The sequence below is a fragment of the Apiotrichum porosum genome (assembly GCF_003942205.1).
Source record: "Apiotrichum porosum strain DSM 27194 chromosome Unknown scaffold_3, whole genome shotgun sequence".
NCBI lineage: Eukaryota > Fungi > Basidiomycota > Tremellomycetes > Trichosporonales > Trichosporonaceae > Apiotrichum > Apiotrichum porosum.
Genome location: NW_021167110.1, coordinates 38,366 through 54,836, shown reverse-complemented (window position 1 = coordinate 54,836; position 16,471 = coordinate 38,366). Strand labels below are relative to the sequence as shown.

The following is a 16,471-nucleotide window of genomic DNA, read 5'->3' as shown; positions in this document are numbered from 1 at the left end:
ATGACGCGCGGCGGAGAGGGGCCGAACATGCGCGGGTTGGGTGGGGTGCGGGTGTGGGTGGTGCGCGTTGCTTTGGGTCGCTCTCCGTCGTCTCCACCTCTTGCTCCCCATCTCGCATCCCTACAGCTCGCATTTTATTCACAAGGATCTCATTCCTCCCAGCGCCTCTCTTCTCGACGTGACTTGGACGACGTCGACGGCGCGCCCCCGTGTCGGCCCCATCCCCAATCTCCCGGCCGGCTTTTCGCTTCCTCCCCATCTTTGTTCAACACGCGACTTTTATATATCCACCAAACCCTCTCCCTCATCCATCGGTGGGGAGCGCTCGCCTCAACGTGACACTCCCTCACCGTATAGCGGCTGTCCGGCACCATGCAGGTCGTCAAGGACATCGCCCTGCGCATGCTCAACGTCTATGTCTCGCCATACGTTGAGAACTTGAATGCCCAGGACCTCCAGCTCTCCGTTCTTTCCGGTACGCTCGCTCTCGCCCCTCCCCTTGTGTGCCCGTCTCTTTTATACTGACACGCGTCCTTCAGGCAAAGCAGAGTTCCACGGACTTCGCTTGAAGAAATCGGTGCTGGAACGATTCGGTCTGCCAGTTGAGATTGTTGCTGGTGAGCGCACATGCCAGCCCCTAGATCTCGGGGTCCAAACTGACAACCAAAAGGTGATATCGGACAGCTGTCGATCACCATCCCCTGGCAGGCAATAAAGAACCAGCCCGCCAAGATTGAGATTGACGACATCTATGTGCTCGCTCGCGCGCGCCCACAAGGAAAAGTGGACCCCGACGAGGATGAGCGAATCGAGCAGGCTGCAAAGCAGGAGAAGCTACGCAGTGCCGAGGCTGTGGACAGCGCGGCTAGCCAGGTCGAGGGTGGCCACGATAACGGTAAGGTCACAATGATACACCGCGGTATCACTGACAAGTGAGCAGACCAGCAGACGTATCTCGGTGCTATCATGGCGAGGATCATCAACAATGTCCAGATCCATGTGCGCAACATCCACATCCGATACGAGGACGGCTCGAGCACCCCCGATCACCCTTTCGCTGCAGGCCTCACCATCTCCGAGTTCAAGATGGTGTCTACCGATGAGCACTGGCTAGAGGCTTTCCTGCAGAATGACGTGCAGGACGTTCACAAGGTGGGTGTCGTCCAGATCTCCACCCACTAACATCTTTTAGCTCTCCCAACTAGCAGCCCTGTCTGTCTACTTTGACACGGACGCCGGTAGTTTGGACAAGGGCGAGGACGACCGCGCGGGAACCATCGAGGCCGTCAAACAGATGCTCCTCGACAAGGACGCCCAGCACCAGTACATCCTCAAGCCTGTATCCGGCGAAGCGCGCCTCATCATCCATCGAACAATGACGAGCGACACTCCAAAGTATGACCTCCAAGTCTTCTTTGACGAGATTGGCGTCGTGCTCGACCGCGCACAGTACCGCGATACGCTGTCCCTCATCGACGTCTTCCACTTCTACCACCGCACACATCAGTACTCCAAGTATCGACCACCTCCAGAGGAGTACGCGGCCGACCCAGCCAAGGCGCGTTGGAAGTTTGCCCTCAAGGCCATTGGTTCCGAAGTGCATGACAGGCACAGGAGATGGACCTGGGACTACTTGAAGGAACGCCGTGACAAACGTATCAAGTATGTCGACCTCTACGTCAAGAAGCTGGCCTTGCCTGAAGGCACGCCCATGCAGCCTGAGGACCAGAAGGAGTTGGACGACCTCGAAACAGGATTGCCGTACGAAGATATCCGCTTCTTCCGCTCCGTTGCCCGCGTGACAGCACGCCGAGATGCTGCTACCCGCAAACGGCTGGAAGCTGAGGAGGCCAAGAACCAGCCTCCTCCAGGACAGCAGACGTGGTCACAGTGGCTATGGGGTTCCAATACGGACCCCAGCAACACCGAGGCCAACGGAATCACCGAGGATGAGCAGAAGGAGCTCGATGACATCATCGACTATGACGCCTGGTCAAAGGAGCAGTTGAGTACCGGCACCGCTCGCGACTTGATGAAGATGCGTCTTTCAGCGACTCTCAACAAGGGCTCCTTCTCCCTGCGTACCGAGCCACGAGGCACAGACAAGGACGTCATCGCCCTCATCTTTGACTCGTTCTCGGCAGACGTGATCCAGTTGACCGACTCAACCAACGGCAAGATGGCTCTGGGCGGTTTCCGAGTGTACGACGGCACGACTACCAACTCGCTGTACCCGCAGATTGTCCGTGTCAAGGACATTGACAACGGGCCCCAGGCCTCGATTGCCAAGCAGAAGAGCCTCGACGTCGGTGGTACCCACCAGGCCCTCGCCGAGATCAGCTCCAAGCTCCAGCCCGGATCGGACCCATTCTTCTCCGTCGAGTTTGACTTGGATCCAATCGATGGACGAGCAGACAATGCCATCACCGTCAAGATGCGGCATTTGGAGATCATCTACCATCGCAACTATGTGGAAGAGGTCGTCAAGTTCTTCAAACCACCCGCGAGTCAACTAGAGTCGATCAATGCGCTCCTCGACGCTGCAGGGGAAACTCTTGATGGTATCAGGAAGGAGACTCGAGCAGGGTTGGAGTATGCTCTAGATCAGCACAAGGTGGGTGGCAGAAGTTGCGGATCACCAAGCTTACCCAACAGACTCTGGACTTGCATGTCGACATGAACGCGCCCATCATCATCATCCCCATGGAGTGAGCCTTGCATATCGTATATAGCTAACAACTCAGCGTCACGTCCAAGAACTCTCAGATGCTCGTTCTCGACGCTGGTCACATCTCCGTTAGCAGCGAGCTGGCGGACAAGGACCGTGTCAAGGACGTGCAAGCCAAGCGCGGAAAGATGTACAGCGACGACGACTACAAGCAGCTTGAGGACCTGATGTACGATCGCATGCTCATCAGCTTGGACTCGACCCAACTGCTTATCGGCGACGACATTGACTCCTGCATGAAAGCGCTCGACTCGGACCATCACGGCATGGGTGACTTGCATATTGTCGAGCGTATCAACATGTCCTTTGCCGTCCAGATCGCCATTGTCAATGCGCCAACATTGACAAAGTTCAAGATTGCTGGTAACCTCCCGGAGCTTCAGGTCAACTTTTCGGATCGCAAATACCGTAAGCTCTCCAAGTACTCATGCTCAAGCTGACTTTCAGACGCCTTGATGAAGTACATTGACGTTTCGATTCCCCACTTTGACGAGCCAGAAGAGGACGCCGGCCACAAGCTGCTTTCTGCGCCCCAGACGCCAACGTTCACCCGTCGACAAATCGAGGAGTACACCCTCGACGAGGCAGCACATGACAAGCAGCAGGCTGGTGACAAGGACGGCGACGAGGACAGCGGCGACAAGAACGGCGACAAGACGGCAGCAGACCAGCAGTCTCTAGCGGACGACTCTCTGCGCTCGGATGCCAGCGACAAGGGCGGCGAGCAGTTCTACGACATCACCGACGACCAGTTTGAGGCGATGCGCAGCGAGCTGCAGCAAGTGTCATTCGAGTTCTCGTTCACTGTCGGCAAACTGCAAGCGTCCCTGTTCCGCTCCACCTCGGCAACGACCGAACGTGCCCTCGCCAACGCTTCGCTCGAGGACTTTGGCCTCACCTTCCTCCAGCGCAAGTACGAAATGTCAGTCGACCTCTACCTCCGTGACATTGTGCTCGCCATGGTCGAGCAGGGCAAGCAGCAGCGCCCTCTGCTCTCGTCTGGTGCCGTGGGCCATGACAAGGACATTAAACTCATTCAAGTCCGATACCTTAAAGTCCAGAAGGACTCGCCAGACTTTATGATTCACCACGACGCCTTTGACACTACCATCGAGACCGAGTTGTCTACGTTCAAGTTTGCAATTCAGCCCGAGCCCATCCTGTCGCTGTACGATTTCATCATGACGACGTTTGTCGGCCGGCCCGACGAGACAGGTGCGACGGTTGAGGAGGTGCACGGCGAGGATGGCGAGCACACCTCCATTGTCAGCTTGCCACCCCAACCTGAAGAGTCGGACGACAAGATGCGCATCAAGGTCAAGCTCACCAGTGCGCAAATGACGTTTGAGAACAACGACGTTCCTTTCATCCTTCTCAGTCTGCCCTCTGCCGATGTCGCCCTCGTCATGAGGAACGGCACCATGCGCGTCAGCACCCGCCTCGGTAACATATCCCTCACGGATACCACGGACAGTGCAGTGGCTTCGCCAGAGTTCAAGAAGCTTCTCAGCATCGAGGGCGAAGAGCTCGCTGACTTTTCGTACGAGACGTTCAACCCCGCCGACGAGACGTTCCCCGGCTACAATTCGTCCATCCACCTCCGCGCCGGATCGCTCAAGTTTACGTTCATGGAGAAACCCATTCACGAGCTCTACGTGTTTGGCCTCAAGTTTGCGCGCATGAAGGCTGTCTACGACGCTGCGTCTCAGGCTGCGGTCCAGAGCGTCACTGAGGTGACGCGCATGCAGTATGACGTGCTCATGAAGACGCCCATTATCGTCCTTCCGCGTAATGGCCTCAACTCTCCCGACATTCTGATCCTCCGCCTCGGTGAGATTGCAGCCAAGAACGAATACTTGAACGACACGAACGACACCAGCACCATTGAAGCGAGTCTGCGCGGTATCAATGTCGTCTCGGAACTCCATGTCAACGAGAAGAAGGCGCGCATGCAGCTCGTCGACGACGTGGCCATCACTGCCAGCGTCAAGCAGCTTGGCGGCAAGGAGCACCGCAGCGACCCGCACCAGGCAGACATGGAGATTACGACTGAAATGTCCGACGTCAAAATGTCCCTCACCCAGAGGCAATACGTCCTCCTCATGAGCATTTTGGAGTACCTGCCTCGTGCGCTTGGCGAACTGAGCGAAGACGAAGAAGAGTCGATGCCCCCCACACCGCTATCCATCTCCGAACCTCCTACACCTGCGGAAGACGACAGCGACCTCGTCACCCGGGTGTCAACACCCTCCACCGACCTGGACCTCGCCCCCGAGCTCGAGGTACCTGCCGGCGCCGAGGGTATTTGGACAACCATGGACTTTGAGTTTGTGGTCAAGTCGATTGGTCTGGAAGTGTATGGCGCCGACGCGTTGATGGAGGCCGACTTGAGAAAGCACAGTATTGCGCGCTTCTCCCTCCTTGGAAGCCACCTCGCGTTCAAGACATTGTCTAACAACGCGATGGAGGCTGAATTCACGCTCAAGACACTTGCGTTTTCCAGTACGCGCTACGGCAACTGCGTCTTCCGAGACATTGTCCCGCAACTGTCTAACGAGGGTAACCAGATCATGGTTCAGTATACCAAGGCAGCTGACCAGTCGGCACTGGCAATGGTCACCATCGACAGCCCGCGCTTCATCCTCGCCATCGAGCCTCTGGCCGCATTGCTCGAGTTTGCCGTTGCTCCGTTCAAGAACACTGCGGCACCGGCTGCCCCTGCGGAGGAAGCCGACACCGATGACTTTGTGGACGGTAAACCCGCGCAGGGCTCACTCGCCTTCCGTATCGACATTGTGCGCTCGACCGTCATTGTCCTGGCCGACGACACCAACCCTCGCACGCAGGCGATCCAGCTGTCCATCAAGGAGATTCTCGTATCCCAGAACAACACGCTGGCCCTCAAGGTTGACAAACTCGGCATGTCGTTTGGTCGCATGGACAGGCCGGATGACCGCGTTTCATTCCTCGATGATGTCAGCATGACACTGTCGCTCGATAACCGCCAGCGCGGTATCCAGACCATGACCAGTATCGACATTGACATTCCTGTGACTGTCATTTTCCGCGCGTCGTATGGCGATATCATGTTGATTCTTGACATTGTCAACACGGCCACTGCCGCCGCTGCCAAGGCGATGGGCACCGACGCTACTCCGTCTGGCGATGACGGCACGGCCAAGATAGAGGCAGTCAAGACAGATTCCGAAACTGGCAAGGCGTTGACCACGGCATTGACCACTATCGATACCCGTCCCGAGACTCTCGCCCCGCCCAAGCCCGGTGTCAGGCGAGGTTCTGTTGGCCGTCGCCGCAACTCCTCGTCGGCGGCAAGGACACACGTCCTCATCTCCAAGGAGCAGCTTCAGCTCGGAGTGAAGGGATTCCAGTTTGTCCTCGTTGGCGACGTCCACGAGATGCCCGTCCTGCACCTCACGACCAATGAGTTCACTTGCATGGTGAACGATTGGTCCGGCGATGTAAGTTTGCCTCTGACTCTGATGTTCTCGAAACTGACACCTCTCAGCTCAAGATGGCAACGTCCCTTGTCACCTCGATCAGGTACTTCAACCTCGCCAACTCGTACTTCGAGCCCCTCATGGACCCATGGAAGTTTGACCTCCAAGTCGCCCGCGTATCAACTGCACCTGGCGTGAACCCTCTGAGCGTCAAGCTCTCGGCCGACCAGCGTCTGGAGCTGAGCGTCACGTCCGCCTTTATCGAGCTGGGTATTACCTCCACGACCGTGTGGAGCAAGCAGGGCGACCACCGCGCCACAGACCGCGGGCCCGCAGCTCCTTTCCGCATTCGTAACCGGACAGGTATGACGGTCGCCATCTGGCCCGAGAGTGACGAACTGGGCGTCATCCCTTGGCACAAGCGTAAAGTGCTTGACGATGGTGCTGATGTGCCATGGTTCTTCGAAGACCGTCAATCTCTGCGTGACAAGGTGTCAGCGTTCCGACACAACGCTTTCGGTCTCGAGCTGCCAGAAGCCGAGATCAAATGGGACCCCATCCGTGGCGTGTCAGTCGACCGCGAGGGCGAGCACTTGCTCAACCTCCGCCCACGCATTGACAAGATTACGCACCAGCTCATGTGCGACATTGAGCTCGTGGACAACATCAAGATCATCACGATCCGCTCAACGCTTCAGGTCGACAACCAGACGAGCTTGCCTATCGAGATGGTTGTAGTGGACGCGCACGGCAAGGCCTCTGGCGGAGTCATGAAGATTGATCCAGGCCACTCATTCCCCGTGCCCTTCGAGGCGACCTACGACAAACGTTTCCGTCTCCGCCCCCTCCGTGGCTTTGGGTTCGACTATGCGTGGTCCACCCCCTTGCACTGGCGCCAGCTGATCCAGCGTCCCATCCGGCCCATCAGCTGCAAGCACATGACGCCCAAGGAGCCCGCGTTCTACTTCCAGGCCCAGGCCAACTTTGACGCCAAGGACCCGTCGGCGAGGATCTACCCGCACATGTCGCTCACGCTGCGCGCGCCCGTCGAGCTGGAGAATCTGTTGCCGTACGACCTCAAGTTCCGTATCCACGACAAGGCCACGAGCATGAGCTCGAGCAACTTCTTGGTCAAGGGCGGTACGAGCCCGATTCATACCGTTGAGCTGTCGCATTTGCTCTTGCTCAGTGTGGCGCCAGAGGAAACTCGTGAGTTAACGTCCACCTGAGCTTTCCTAACTCCCCAGCATTCAAGCAGAGTGAATACGCGATTATCAACACGGACGATCCAGAGTTACCGACGGAGAACTACTTCTACCTCACGGATCCGAAGGGGCTCAAGCTGCAGCTCAAGTTGCACTACTAGTGAGCTTTCTTATCCTCGTGACCTTGGCTAACAAAAACAGCACGTTCCCCAACTCTGGTGGCGCGTTCAAGGTGCAGGTGTACAGCCCGTTCATCGTCTTGAACAAGACTGGCCTCCCGTTCGATGTCAGCGTCAAAGCACCGCTGGGTGGACAAAAGCCCGTCGCTGGCCGCGACCAGTTTGCTACAGACTGCCAGAGGGAGACACCGACTCCCTTCATGTTCAGCTTCCCGACCGACGACCGGCGCAACCGCCTGTTCCTGCGCGTCGCCGACTCGAGGCTGTCACAGCCTCTGTCATTTGAACCCAGTGCTGCCGACATGCAGATCGTCATGCCCTCGGAACGCGGTGACAAGGACTACTATGTCGGTCTCTCTTACGCAGAGGGTCTGGGCAAGTACAAGTTGTCCAAGGTCATCCAAATTGCGCCGCGTTTCCTCATCAAGAACGTATTCTCGTATGGCATCCAGGTTCGCCAAAACTCGGACCCTAGCCCTCTGGCGATCGTCAAGCCCGGACAGCGCAAGCCGATCCGATACCTCAACAGCCACGACCCATTGCAACTCCGAATGGCGTTTGACGGCCCCGACGCCACTCTCCAGTGGTCTGCGCCGTTCAACATCAACGACATTGGTCGTATCAACCTTACCCTCCAGCGCGAGACAAGTCGTGGTATGAAGACGTACCTCATGCGCGTTGAGACCCACATTGAGGGATCGAGCATCTTCCTCTTTGTCTCGCGCGAGACCGAGCCATGGCCCATCAAGCTGCGTAACGAGACTCAGAGGCCGTTCAAGTTTAAGCAGGCGGTAGGTGAACAGAGTCGTGACTTGGCTGACCTATTTTCAGCAACAGGCAGATGACGGCGGCGACCCCAGCGTGTACAAGGAGCGCGACCTGCCTCCTGGTGAGACGGTGGACTATACTTGGGATTGGCCGACGGCCAAGGACAAGCGTATCCTCCTCGCTGCTGGCGACCTCGTTCTTCCTCGACCGATTGATATCATGGCCATTGGTGTCCAGCCACCGATCAAGATTCCAGTGAGCTAACGCACCACGGTGTACAAGCTCTGACATTACAGCCACGTGGCGCAACCCAGACGGCCACGACTATCTCAGTCGATGTGCGGGCAGACGGCAACTCGCAACTGGTCGTCATCTCCAACTATGACGAGGCGCGGAGCATCTACAAGATGACCAAGCGGTCCAGCACTCCTGGCACGCCCGGTACCCCTACCGGGGCGGCAAGGTTAGCGGATGGCCGGTTTGACAGCACGGACAGCTTCCAGGCCATGGGCTTTGAGCCCGAGTCGGTCAACGACAAGCCCAACCTCATCGTCCAGGTCGAGCTCGAGGGTATCGGCGTGTCGGTTGTGACCAAGAAACCAGACGAGCTGCTGTACATGACGCTTCGCGGTCTGAAACTGGGGTACAACGACTACGCGTCGCTGTACGACCTGTCGATTGACTGCAAGTGGATCCAGATTGACAACCAGCTCTTTGGCGGTCTATTCCCGATCATCCTGTACCCGACTGTGGTGCCCAAAGACGGCAAGGAGCTCGAGTCGCACCCGACCCTCCAGGCAACCTTCTCAGTCCTCAAGGACCAGTCACACGGCGTCGTGTTTGTAAAGTACGCCAGTATCCTCTTACAGGCCATGACGGTCGAGCTCGACGAGGACTTTGTGATGGCCCTCATCGACTTTTCAAAGTTCAAGGACGCGACGTGGCGCGAACCGACAAAGGACATTCTCATCGAGTACCCCAAGGAGATCCCCGAGCCCAACATGTCCGAGGCGCGGTCCGACCTGTTCTTCGAGCTCCTCCAGCTCCAACCCGTCTCGCTCGAGCTGTCCTTCATGCGCACCGACCGTGTCAACGTTGACGAAAAGGTCTCGACGCGCAACCCCTTCTATTATGCTCTCAACGCCCTCACCATGACACTGGGTAACGTCAACGCGGCGCCTGTCAACTTCCGCGCACTCTTCCTCGAAAACGTCCGCCTCAGCAGCCACGACCTGCAAGAGCGCATCGTCTTGCATTACCAAGAGCAGGCCGTGGCCCAGATCTACCGCGTGCTGGGCTCGGCTGATTTCCTCGGTAACCCCGTCGGCCTGTTCAACAATATCAGCTCGGGCTTCTCCGACTTCTTCTACGAGCCGTGGCAGGGCTTTGTCATGCACGGTAACAGGGATATTGGTGTTGGGATTGCAAGGGTGAGCTACACACCATGATTTCACGCATGGACGATAGCTGACATTTGCAGGGTGCGACGAGTCTGGCTCGCAAGACGGTGTTTGGCATTACAGACAGTATGACCAAGTTTACCAGCAGTATCGGCAAGGGTCTGTCGGCCGCCACCATGGACACCGAGTACCAGACCAAGCGCCGCATGACGCAAAAGCGCAACAAGCCAAAGCACGCCCTGTACGGTGTGGCTGCCGGCGCCAGCGCGTTTGCAGACTCGGTGACGAGCGCGTTCGAAGGAGTTGCCGTGAGTCTCCCACCGTGTAGTCACCGTCTCCGCATACTGACAACCCACAGTCCATGCCCATGGAAGGTGCCGAAAAGGGCGGTGCGGCCGGCTTCGCCAAGGGTGTCGGCAAGGGCTTTGTGGGCCTGTTCACGAAACCCGTCGTTGGCCTCATGGACTTTGTCTCGGCCTCGACTGAAGGTATCCGCAACACGACGACTGTCTTTGACGCCAACGACATTGACCGCGTACGCCTGCCGCGCTTCATTGCCGCCGACGGCGTCTTGCGCAAGTACTCTGCGCGCGACGCTCTGGGTCAGTCGTGGCTCAAGGACCTCGACGCCGGCGCATACTTTGGCGAGTCGTACGTGGCCCACCTGGATATCCCCGGCGACGACGCCGTCGCCATTCTCTCCAACAACCGCCTCTTGTTCGTGCAGCTCCGCCGCATGCGCGTCATTTGGCAAGTCCCCTTTGACGAGCTGCAAAGTCTCTCGCTCGAGCAGTCGGGTATCGCCCTCACGCTGCGCGGCGGCACCCCGGGCCCCTTCCTGCCCATTGCGGAACAGACGGGACGCGAGTGGCTCTTCCGCAAGATTGCAAAGGTCGTCGAAACGTACAACAAGTCACATTCGCAACGTGACGATTAATTTTGGACAAAGCGTTAAGAAGTGTAACCAATACTACCACCTCATCATTCCCCTCCCTCCCCTCCCCCCAACTCCCAACTCCCCTCATGCTTCCCCGTGGAACAATAGAAATGCAGCAATATTCTCTATATCTTCTGCATGCTCATGCTGCGTCAAACAGAACACTCAGCAGACGGGTCCTCAGGCCTGTAGTTACACTAATGCTACACGATACGCGGTTGGGTTGACTCGGTTTGTTGGAGTTACTTGCGGCCGCCCTTCTTCTTGCTCTTGCGGCCGTCGTCGGACAGATCGTCGCCGGCGTCACGGCGCTTTTCGTCGGCCTTCTTAGCCTTGCGCTCCAGCTCGTCCCAGTCGTCCCCGCTCTCGTCGTCGTCCGTAAAGTCGCCCTCGGATCCAGAGCCGTCATCCTCGTCGTAGTCGTCGGACGAGACCTCGCTGTCGTCGCTGGACGCGCCAAAGTCGTCGCTCTCGTCCTCGAAGACCGACCCCTCGGTGCTCTCGTCCTCCGAGCCCGAGTCGCCACCACCAGTAAGGAACTCCCAGCCGCCTTCCTTGTAGAACTCGTAAGGGTTCTCGTTGATGGTCTTCATGATCGCAGGCCACGACAGGTTGACGGGACCCTCCGAGATGGGAATGTCGACCGAGTCCAACCACTCCTTGACGTTGTCGAGGTGGACGACAGGAATGGAGTTGATGGCGATAGGGTTCTTCTTAAAGTCGTTGAGAACAAAGACCATGTCAAAGGCCTTGAGGCCAAACTGCACACGCTCAAAGTGGACAATCTCGACCTCGGAAAGAGTGATGACGGTAGGAGGCCACTCGGTGAGGTGGACGAGGCAGTCGGTGGTGGGCATGAGCACAACGTTGGTGCGGTTGGGAACACCGTTGAAGCCGAGCTCGCGGAAGGGAACGTCGACCTCGAGCTCGTACTGCTGGGTCTGGGCAGCGTCCGAGATGCGCTTGGCAAAGGTCTGGAACATCTTGTCGAGCTCCTGGCGACGCTTGCGGTCCTCCTGCTCCTGCTCAATCTCGTCCTCGTCGCCGTAACGGGCCTTGCGGCGCTTGCCGGTGGTCTCGTCAAAGTTCATGTCGGTCACCTCGCGGAAGAACTGGACGTCAAACGTCTTCTTCTTGCCGATCATGATGGGCGCCTTGAGGTGGACGTGGAGGAGAACGATGAGCTCCTTTTCGCTGGGCTGGAAGAACAGGTGCTTGATGTTGCTAAACAGCAGGTCAATCTTGGCACCGGGGCCGTCAGGGCGGAAGCGGATACCGTTCTGGTGGATCTCGAGGTTGCCGTCCGACTTCTTGCCCTCGGTGGCGGGACGGGGGAAGACGTGCTTGAGCACGTAAGGGTGACGGCCCTTGATCTCGATGAGCTTCTCCTGCTCGATAACATCGGCCATCTCCTTGCGCTCAGCCTCGCGCTTGGTAGCGGCCTTCTTCAAGCCGGTGATCTGCTCAAACACCTTGAGCATGTGGCGCGTGTCTTTGGAGCGGAAAGTGAGGGAGCGGACAAAGGTCGCGTCCGGGTCCTCGAATGGCATGTCCTCCTTCTTGCCGGCAATCTGTCCAGGCGACTGGAAGTTGATGCGGAGAGCAATGTGGGAAGACTCCTCCACCTTGCTCACGTTCTTCACAGTGGAAATGTGGAAGGGAGCGGCAAAGCCGTTGATGGGCAGAACAATGGTCTGGCGATGCTCGTCGACGTAGATACGACGGTCCTGAACAATGCTTGGAAGCTGCTCCTCGCGCCTGTAAGACTCGTAGCGCTTGATGACCTTGTTGTTGCTGTTGTCCTTGCCGCTGCCGCCATTGGCCCACTTCTTGAGACCGTCCGCCTTGCGTTGCCCGTGGAGCTCGTTCTGGTGCACCTTGATGCGCTGAGCAGTGGTAGACTCGACCTGATCGCGCTGCGCACCACGAGTCGCCTTGCCACCGGTGACGGCACCACGCGTCTTGGCGGGTGACTTGTGAGTGGACGACGAGGGAGGCTTGCCGTTGCTGGCGCCGTTCGACTTGGGCTTGGCGGCGGCCTTGACGGGCTTCTTCTTCTCGGGGATCTCCTCCTCCTCCTCTTCGTCGTCAAGCTCCATGACGACATCACGCAGACGGGTGCAGCCCTCGGTGAGGAAGGCACCACTGTCCTGTCCCACCTTGACGGTGTCCGACAGAATGAGCGAGTAGTTGCCCTTCTTGTCGGAGAGGTTCTGGAGACCAATGGTGACGACCAGGACCATGTTCTCCTTGAGCTCACGGTCGTCCTTGGGGCCAAGGAGAAGGGTGCTGTCGCGGTACTCCAGGCCGGTAGCGAAGCCAATGTTCTTGACAAAGGCGTCGCCGAGACCCTTGGCGGTGACAAGCTGGGCGGCAGCGTTGTAAACGTCCTTGATGATGGCGCCGTCCTTGAGCATCTTGAGAACCTCCTGGCGGACCTCGAGAAGGATCTGGAAGTTGGCCTCCTGCTTCTTGCTGGGGCTAATCATGAACGTGCGGGCCATGCTGGCACAGTACGACTTGTAACGGATACCGAGGCTCGACAGGATGACGCCGGGCTTGAGGTTGCTCTCGTTCGAGTAGGCAGAAACACGCAGGTCATAGTCGCCACCGGACTGGATAATTGGCGAGTAGACCCAGTCGGTGTTGGTAAAGTCGACGTCCTTGAGCTGGGGGTTCTTGTTCCACAGCTTCATGTCGGCACCCTTCTCGTCGTTGCCAATCTTCTCCTCGATCAGCTGCGAGAAGGACTCGTGGGTGATGGCGGTACCACGGTCTATCAAGGCCTCCATCTTGGACTTGAAGTAGTGCTGCATGCAGGTCGACGTGAGGCGCGCGGCTGTGACAGTCGCGTTCTGGAATGTCAGCTGAAGAACGTCTGCAGAAGCTCACAATCTCGTCCGCGTCCTTGTCGGCAAGGATCGAAGAGATGGGGATCGTGACGTCGACAAACTCAATGGTCGCCTTGGAGCCACTAACACTAGATGGTCAGTCAGTAAACCCTTCTCGCACACTCGCTGCCATGTCCACTCACCCAGTGTTCCACTCATCGGCGAGCTTGCCCGAGGCCTTGTCCTTGGGAATGTTGCCGACCTTGGAGTCGCTGAGCTCCAGGACGAGGTCGGGGATGACGCCTGCGTGTCAGTTGCAAAGGCGGTCCAGGTAACTCACTGGCAGTAGACTCGTCCTTTGGAGCGCGGACCCGCACGTCAATCTCGATACCAGACTGGGACTGCAGCTGGCGCAGGATCTTGGCTGCAACAAAGTCAGAACTGCGGCAGTACCTTTCCACTACGGTTACTCACCCTTGGACGAGCTGCACACAAAGGTGATCTTCTTCGACGACTTCCAGAAAATGATCAAGGTGGATGGGAACTCGAAGCCGAGAAGGTATGTCTGAGAGGCGAGGGTCAGTGAACCGTTTTGGCGCGCTGCTGAGCACATCATCGTCATCGCGAGCCAGGTGGAGCCGGCTGATCACAATGACGGTGGTGGCAACAAGGAGCTCAAGCTCACCTGGAGAGCAGCAGTCTTGGTGAAAGCGGGAGTGTCATCAGACGCATCTCCAAGGAAGATCTGCAAGGCAGCAGCCTCGCCGAGCACCTGGGTGTCACCAGTTGGCTTCTGTTGCGCCCAACAACGAATGTGAACAACAACAAATGGTGTCATGTGGGGAATCAAGCACACAGGCGTCAGCTACAGCTCGCAATAGTGCTTGTCTTAGCTGGTACTGACCTCCCAGACGTCAAAGATCTTCTTGGCCCGACGGAAGAAGACGTCGTTGTCGAGCTTGACGTCGGACATGGCGCGAGGAGAGAAGGTGGAGGCTGGACGCGGGTCACGAGCTCACGAGGCGTGTCGGGGTGGGTTTGCGAGCGACTTTCCTGAGTGCCAGCCTGTTATCCGCGTGCTGTCTCCGTGGATGGGTGGAAGGGGAGACGGGGAGGGGGTGATGGGAAGACGGAAGGGTGGCGCTGTTGATTGATATGTGGGTGGGACTTGAAGGTGGATGCCATTGAAATGACTGCACACCCGTCCCAGGCGCGTCGCCTCGCCGCCCAACGCGTCAGGTCCACCTCATCTAACCAGCCAGGCGGAGAATTACGGCGTTAGGGCGTGTGGCACTTGTGATTTGTTGACACATTACGAGCGTGCCGAGCTGTGCTGTTCTGCACATGCATTGGGGACAGCAGGGTGACTGGTGACACGGCAGAAGAATACAGATGTCGAGTTACAGCAGATTGCAGCTTGGACAGCGCTGGCAGAGACAATATGGACTCCCAAGGGGGACAGTGGCGATGCTTTCTGGCAGGTGATGGCGTACCGACCAGCCTTGGTCCCCGCCCGTATTGACTCAGAGGTCGAATACATTGTTTGATTGACACTTTCTGACACATTGAGGAGGTAAATGGCGGCTAGTTGACCACTGTGGAGCAGTGGTATCTCACGAAAAGTGGGAACAAGGTGGGAAACACCCATACCACGGACAAGCTGCCCCTCGCCGCTCCTCAAACCTCCCTGGTCTGCTTCCCAACGTCGTCCTCTTCCTCCAGTCTCCTTCTGACCCCCAGAGCATCCCCAGACTTGCAAAAGCGGAGGCCCTCGCCGGGATTTGAACCCAGGACCACTTCCATAGCTAGAGAACGGAGACGAATCCGAAGAGGATTAGAGACCAGTACTGGACCCTAAGAAAGTATGATAGCCACTACACCACGAGAGCCGCTATGCCTGTCTTTTGGCTGATGCCATCACGATTTGGGACCCTTGCGCTCGCTCTACATGTACTACCTAAAGCCTTGATGGATGCCTGGAAAGAGAGACGCATGGAAAGGGGAGTGTCGAGGGAAGGAAGCAGGGAGAGGACGAAGGAGGGACGGAGGAAGAACCCTGATGGATGGTGAAGACTCGCCGGTGCCACACTGGTTCCTTGGACGCGATACTGGTTGTAGTGGGGATTGGGGACGACAGAATACAGGCCTGCAGAGTACTCTGACGAGGATATATCAGTGGGGTCTGCCTCATTCAGTTCCCAGTGGCAGACCTCGAGACTTCGGCGAGTGAGTGCCACCAAAATATGACGTGTTAATGCAATCCGCAGTCGCCGCTCATCTCCCGCCTGCTCTGTAGGCGACACAGTAAATGCAAACGCGACATGCCCAGAGCGCCAGAGCTGCAGTAGAGCTTACTGAGCAGCCCGGGAAGCCCATCCTGGGCCCATCGTGTCCCCAGCCCACCTGTTACTACCAAAACCCGCGGCCACACTGTCAACGTCACCTCCAAACCTCCTCCGGGCCTCCAGAACTGGTTTACCTACTCTCCAATCCCCCAGACACCTTCCCAAGATGCATAGCATGCTCCAGAAGCCAAAAACGAAGGCCCTCGCCGGGATTTGAACCCAGGACCACTTCCATAGCAAGTGAAGGATTAGAGATCCGTCGGATACCCTAAGAAAGTATGATAGCCACTACACCACGAGAGCCTTGATGTTTATGCTTCCGCGGGGGCTGGGCGGTGTTGGGGACGTTCTCTGCATGCTCTTGCATGTTCTACATCTGAACGACGCTGTTCTGTACTGTGTTATGCACCGTGGACAGCCCACGGACGGCGGATACGTGACGAGCAGACCTTTTTTTTTTTTCCTCGACGAGATGGAGAAGATGGACATTCGGGCCGATCGCGGAAGCAGATTGCATGGATTGGCACGCGACTGGCCACGCGTTTCGAGATTACGCGTGGGTAGACCTCCACTTGCGGACCAACAACACAGAACATTCCCACTTTCAACATTGCCCTCAC

At 57.6% G+C, this 16,471-nt stretch overlaps 2 protein-coding genes and 2 non-coding genes across 4 annotated transcripts; 1 reads left to right on the top strand and 3 right to left on the bottom strand.

Annotated features, from left to right (window-relative positions):
* Positions 1 to 372: 372 nt before the first annotated feature.
* EHS24_005618 (uncharacterized protein) lies at positions 373 to 10,675 on the top strand (the record flags this gene model as incomplete). Its single annotated transcript, XM_028621113.1, has 15 exons — positions 373 to 475; positions 540 to 617; positions 671 to 895; positions 941 to 1,152; positions 1,193 to 2,614; positions 2,656 to 2,708; positions 2,745 to 3,136; positions 3,176 to 6,207; positions 6,255 to 7,395; positions 7,434 to 7,551; positions 7,593 to 8,361; positions 8,402 to 8,593; positions 8,635 to 9,768; positions 9,819 to 10,046; positions 10,097 to 10,675. The coding sequence occupies 15 exons, from the start codon at positions 373 to 375 to the stop codon at positions 10,673 to 10,675; spliced, it is 9,678 nt and encodes a 3,225-aa protein (XP_028477565.1).
* Positions 10,676 to 10,917: 242 nt separating this feature from the next.
* On the bottom strand, positions 10,918 to 14,479 carry SPT16 (FACT complex subunit spt16; the record flags this gene model as incomplete). Its single annotated transcript, XM_028621112.1, has 7 exons — positions 10,918 to 13,530; positions 13,568 to 13,649; positions 13,710 to 13,809; positions 13,847 to 13,930; positions 13,981 to 14,071; positions 14,192 to 14,278; positions 14,411 to 14,479. The coding sequence occupies 7 exons, from the start codon at positions 14,477 to 14,479 to the stop codon at positions 10,918 to 10,920; spliced, it is 3,126 nt and encodes a 1,041-aa protein (XP_028477564.1).
* A 793-nt stretch (positions 14,480 to 15,272) lies between these two features.
* Positions 15,273 to 15,395, bottom strand: EHS24_005616. Its single transcript has one exon. It is a non-coding gene; the product is annotated as a tRNA-Pro (tRNA).
* A 654-nt stretch (positions 15,396 to 16,049) lies between these two features.
* On the bottom strand, positions 16,050 to 16,154 carry EHS24_005615. The gene has a single exon. It is a non-coding gene; the product is annotated as a tRNA-Pro (tRNA).
* Positions 16,155 to 16,471: the final 317 nt, after the last annotated feature.